Source organism: Bremia lactucae, linkage group LG6, assembly GCF_004359215.1.
Source record: "Bremia lactucae strain SF5 linkage group LG6, whole genome shotgun sequence".
NCBI lineage: Eukaryota > Oomycota > Peronosporomycetes > Peronosporales > Peronosporaceae > Bremia > Bremia lactucae.
In genome coordinates, this window is record NC_090615.1 from 35,037 (window position 1) to 41,031 (window position 5,995).

At 44.6% G+C, this 5,995-nt stretch overlaps 2 protein-coding genes across 2 annotated transcripts; one reads left to right on the forward strand and one right to left on the reverse strand.

Annotated features, from left to right (window-relative positions):
* Nucleotides 1-2,825: 2,825 nt before the first annotated feature.
* Nucleotides 2,826-3,095, reverse strand: CCR75_009464 (uncharacterized protein; the record flags this gene model as incomplete). The annotated part of the gene is made up of 1 exon (XM_067967503.1): nt 2,826-3,095. One exon carries the CDS (start codon nt 3,093-3,095, stop codon nt 2,826-2,828), a length of 270 nt encoding a protein of 89 aa, XP_067818960.1.
* A 1,978-nt stretch (nt 3,096-5,073) lies between these two features.
* CCR75_009465 (uncharacterized protein) lies at nt 5,074-5,342 on the forward strand (the record flags this gene model as incomplete). Its single annotated transcript, XM_067967504.1, has 2 exons — nt 5,074-5,104; nt 5,152-5,342. 2 exons carry the CDS (start codon nt 5,074-5,076, stop codon nt 5,340-5,342), a joined length of 222 nt encoding a protein of 73 aa, XP_067818961.1.
* Nucleotides 5,343-5,995: the final 653 nt, after the last annotated feature.

The following is a 5,995-nucleotide window of genomic DNA, read 5'->3' on the forward strand; positions in this document are numbered from 1 at the left end:
ACCTCTTGGCGGTATCATAGGCGAGTTGATGCTAAAAGCGTGAGCGAGGCTCAACGCTTTGTGGATGAGCGATTAGCCATCACACGTAAAGTCCGTGCCGCAATGGCAAGCGCACAGGCAAGCAACAAGAATACGCGGACCGTAATGGTCGCAAGAATAATGAGTACTTTAGAGTGGGTAAAAAGTACTATTAAGTACTGCTACCCTACCTAAAAATGCAATTTCTTTATTACCTAGTGGTACTACAAAGTTGTAGCCGCGTTTCATTGGGCCCTTTACGGTGGTAGAAGAGGTTGGAGACCTAAATTATAGGCTCACCCTTCCCCCGTATATGAAGACGCACCCCGTATTTTACGTGGGTCTTCTGAAACGGTATGTAGACCCAAATGCGATCACATACCCCCATCCATCTGAGGAGAACGATGGCGACGTCGACTGTGAGTCGAGCGTCGTTCGGGTAAGGGGACGGGGAAGGCAAAAAGCTATCGGACCGATTCCTTCCTCCACGAACAGGACTTCGGGAGCGAGGGACATCACGCGAGAAACGCGGATCCCTCAGCTTTATCCTCTCAAGAAGATCCAAGCGAGTCTTCAAGCGTTCATCACTCTGACGAGCCTTCGCTCGGACATCAACGAGATCCGAGGTCAGTCGCGAGACTTGACCCTCGAGATCCGCAATACGTCGTTCCGCAGAGCTTAACGCATTTGACTGAACGGACGAATTTAGGGCAGCCGCGAGTAGGTGGGAGAGATCGCCATTCCTATCGGGCGCCGTTTGCACTGATGGGTGTGGGCGGGAATCAACGTTTTTTTGTTGGAAGTTTGCTTGCCCACGAAGAGTTTTTACTCTTGGGAACCGATCGATACCCTACGTATTGATGTGCCCGGCTTGGTGGCTGCCTATGAAAAGGAGCACCACCTGAGGCCTTTTCGCTAGTCTCAAATGGACTAGCAGAAGAAGCGTTGTGAGAAAAAAGGGGGGTACAGTATCGCCCATTATTTCTATTACCACAAGAAAGCGATATTAATTTGCTGCGACCGCTGTTTTCCGCGCATCGGAATGCGGATGAATGCGGCGCAGGAATTCCGCCTCGTATTGGTCGGGCGTTTTATTTGAACGCAACACGACCGGGGTCGGGAAAATACGCCCAAGCATTTTTCCCTGAGCCCTCCATGATTTAAAGTCGCCATAATATTTATGTGCGTCTACAAGAGCGCGCTCTAGGAGCGACGCTCTTGGCCCGTCTAAACGAGGCCATTTAGATGGAGGGGGCATCATTGGTATGCCATCCTTCACATTGCCACGTTCTAAATGACTGGCTTGTGACACCGACTGAGCACGTTCACGTGTCGTCGGCGGAGCTTTAGGCTCCGAATCCTCTATGTCAGAACCATTATGGATTATGGTCTGAGCATAAGGCATGTTGGTTATACCCAACGGAGAAGCGGCTGCGCCTTTATAGGCGGCGCTCTCATCAATTATCGCTGCGCTATCCAGCGCAGACGACGAGACAGCATTCGTAAATGCTGCTGTCTCCATGTTGTGAGCCATGATAGAAGTTCGGATAGGCAATAATGCGCCATCATCCTTCTTCATGAGCTCGTTGTCCGCATCACTAATATGAGGTGACGGCAACGGTGTCGACTCATTATAGTCGAAAATGAGCGGCGGATCAACATCCTCACTGGCGAAGTGGGACGGATCCTTTAGCCCTGTTAACGCGACAGCAGCAGTAGCTGTCGGCAATTCGACTAAGGCATTTGACGCGGCCGGCAAATCAACGCGGCGCGTGCGCTAAGTGTGAGGTTGAGTGGGCGTCTCCGCAGACTACCGACCAACGTGGCCCCTTTGATGTGGCATCTTTGGCGCCGTTTATGGAAACACAGGTCGCTTGAGTGATTGAGCGAACAAACGGCGCGTAAAGCGGCTCGCAGATCCTCTCTTATTCTTTGACGAATTCAAAAATGTAAATTCGTTTCAATGGGGGGATGGTGTAACGGGCTAAGTTGCTTTAATGTTACACAGTCCCCATTAAGTTCACTTGGTGTACTTAAGAAAATGGTCAATTACTAAATAATAGCAATTAGACTCAGCACTCGGGTATGGTGCACATTTGTGACCAACCCTTATGTATGTGATGCACATGGTTGCATTCACATTAGGAGGAATGATGCCCAGCGTCGTCCGGGATGACGGCTAGCGTCATCCGTTACGTGAGGTATCTAGAAAGATACGCTCGAAATTCATATTTCGTGTTAACTATAGAGATGACATTTTGATTGGTAAAAAAAGTATTTATATTTAATACGATTAAATATAAATCAGTCTGAAAACAACTTCCTACTTGGTAAGTGCGCACGAGGAGCCGATTACCGCTCCCAAGACGACGCTTAAACAGAGTACTTAGTGCGTTGGGTGAGGCCGCTAACGCGCCCACCACAACTACCACACTGCATGCAAGAGAAGCAGGTTTAGCTGCCTCCTCGCTTTGCTAGGGTGTGTGTCTAAGTTGAGCGTGGCTGCATTACGACGTGCCCGCCTACACCGCGTCTTGACACCAGATGTGCTGCTTAATGTCACGTTCAAAGGGCAAATATGCTTTTTGTGCTGATCCCAAGCGATAAAGCATTAAAGGCTTGTCGGACACTATCATCCTCTCCGTGCGAATTACCATTTGTGGTGCAAATAGAGCGCGCAGCATACTCATCCTAAATATTACAACGTCCACAGAACTTCAACTTAAAGAGGCAATCACAATGATTATTGGGGCAATTTGGGGTGCAGGAAAGGGGTACATTTTTGGCTAGTAGTCTGATTGCTAAACTCAAAAGTGGCGAATGAATGATTGACTTTCAATCGACACTGTCAAAGTAAGCGCTGGTGAAGTTGCTCCAGGAACACTAATGTTAGCAACGTTTCGACGCTTTGTTTCAACTAAAAGACCAACTCTCTCGGCGCGGTCATGAATTTCCGTTAAGTCTACGTGGCTTTGCGAAGATATTGGTGACGGAAGACGGCGTTGTGCAAGTCGGGTGGGCCTACACGCGTGTAGTCGGGCAATACGGGTCTGGAGACCGGACGAGCGAACGGACATGCTGTCGTTGACAAAGTTGACAAATTTTAAATGGCAGTATGACAAGTACCGATAATTTGAATTCATTATAAGCTGAAAAATTAAAACGAGAATTATGTTCTTTTTGTAATTATATAGTGAAACGGTCGCTGTAACTGTAGCGGAGCTACCTCGCTCCTAAAGTCAGAGGAAAACTTCCAGACTCAGAGAGTCACTTAGTTTTATTGAACTAATGGGTTTAACAACTCAGGGAGTCGAAAGCTATTAAAGCTTAAGGAATCCTCGTTTAAGGGATTTTAGGGGTTCGCAGAACCAAGTGGCAACTAGTGCCCAAGAGGATATACCTTAGAAAGGCTTCTATCTCTTACAGATGAATGCGCAAGCCTTAGGAAAGCACTTAACTCTTTAAGATCAAAATGGAAACTGAACTTTATTTAATTATTTAAATCTAAAAACCTTACTGTAGCTAATTAAAAAAAAATATTTTGGCCGCCAGATTTATATCTGGCGGCAACCACATTTACTACCCATAATAAATTGGATTTAAGTAACTAACTATTTTAAATTTAGATAAAAAGTAGTTTTACCAATTAAGTAAATGTACCAAAACAACGGTTCTCCAACCGATGTGTGCCCCATTACAGTAACAAAATTAGGAAGGAGCCCTCGAATTTCAGATACGATTTCGCATTATAATATAGAGCTAAGCTTATTTTGCATACGCCTGTACTTGGCTGGAATTCTTTACACTACCTTTTCACCCTATCATGAATAGCACTTGCATAACAAGTACAGCGATGTTATGTCATGTTTTGTTGTGTTTAAAACATCTCGCCGTACTTTAAGCCGTCACAATTTACTTGTTGTTTTCCATGTCACCTTTTTCGCGACAATTCGTCACTAGTTACTACTTTTCAGAGGAAAAGTGACATATCCTCGTGTTGACGTCTTTATTCGTAATAATTTTCACTCGTACTTTTTCCATCGTAAAATTTTGGTGATGACTGTCAGTTGACTATCAACTTCATATGAAAAACCAAATCGCAACCCAAAACATCCCATGCCACATATTACATCGTCATAGACCTCTTTTTAGGATTACATCGTTCTATTTTCATAATGTGTTCTCGATGTTCTACTCACATTTGCTATCAAACATCGGTTTCTTGACAATGCTTTGTAAAAATGGCAGCGGAATTTATCTTCGAGGCAAGAGTCAGTTTCCCTTATTTCACCATTTCACGAACAAAGTGCTTCTTTAATTCGATGTGTCTTGTTCGTCTGCTGTAGGTGGGATCTTTGCACATTATGAGGGCTGCTTGGTTGTCAGTTGATATCTTTGCATGAACATTCATGTACGAATTGGCTCGAGCACTATAGTCCGCAAGCCCATTGCTTCAAGCTGCTTCGACTCTAGCAATGTACTCTGCTTCAGCTGCAGACAAAGCGACTATAGTTTGTCTATGTGCGGCCCTAGATATAGCTCCGCCTGCTAGTGTACAAAATAAATCCAGTTTATCTCTTTCTCGTTTCCGGGTCATCTCCCAACCGCTATCACAATACCGTAGAGCACTTGTAGATTATTACTGTGACTTAGTTCCGTTAAGTTATCTTAAGATCTTCTTTACAGCATCACAATGTTTTCGAGTAGGGTTTCTTACAAATCTGCTCAAGTATCCGACTGCGAACTATATATCAGGTCTCGTGCTTATTGCCGAGTCCATAAGGCGTTCAATAGATGCACGATAGTCAAGCTCCAGCAAATTAGTTTCTTCCCTGGATGCTTCACCGGAATATAGTCGTGCGTTCAATTCCAATAGTATGCGGCAAGCATGAGCCTAGGTTAAGCCGTATCGCTTAAGTACATCACCGCAGTATTTTGTCTGGTGTATTTATATCTTGTCCTTCCTCTGCGCAACCAGGTCGTGTAGCTCGTACTTCATATATATATATATATTTTGCACCAAAGTATCTTGATGAATGCTACGTAAACGCCACAATGACAATTAGCAGTGAGCGAAGAAAAAGTGGTACGAAGACGATGTCAAGATTCCCCACAGTTATAATGAAGCTGTAGGGTCTCCGCAATCACGAGAATGGCTTACTGGAGTGGAGCAAAAAGTGCAAGCTATGCATGAGAACGGGATGCTATTAGAAGTACCAAAAATTACTGTACCAGAGAAGAAGAGAATGATTCGAACCATGTGGCGTGTTCAAGTTAATCCTGACACTGGCGAACAGGTATCAAGTTTTTGTCCTCGCTCGTAGCACTTAGAAATCATCAAAAGGCCGGAATTGACTATGACCAAACAGTTTCACCAGTAGCTAGGATGGCCTCTATTCGGCTACTACTGGTCGTGTCAGCGGAGTTGTCATTAAAATTATACGCACGGCATATTTGAATGCAGATTTAAAAATAAAACGATATGTGAGCAATATACCTGGTTTTCTATGTAGCCCAGGGATAGAATGGATGGTAGACAAAGCACTGTATGGCCTCCATCACTCTGGAAGAGAATGGAACGAGGAACTTCAGATTTTTATCAAATATATTGGTCACACTGCTTCACAGACTGAACAATGCTTATACTTGAGAATACATCATCGAACGACATCTCTGTTATTAGTGAAAACTGATGATGTGACTGAAGCAACAAACTGTGAATCGTGTCATGATGCACTATTTAAGAAAAATATGTGGAGTACGAGCTACACGACCTGGTTGAGGAGGGACGAGATATCAATACACCAGACAAAATACTGCGGTGATGTACTTAAGCGATACGGCTTAACCTAGGCTCATGCTTGCCGCATACTATTGGAATTGAACGCACGACTATATTCCGGTGAAGCATCCAGGGAAGAAACTAATTTGCTGGAGCTTGACTATCGTGCATCTATTGAACGCCTTATGGACTCGG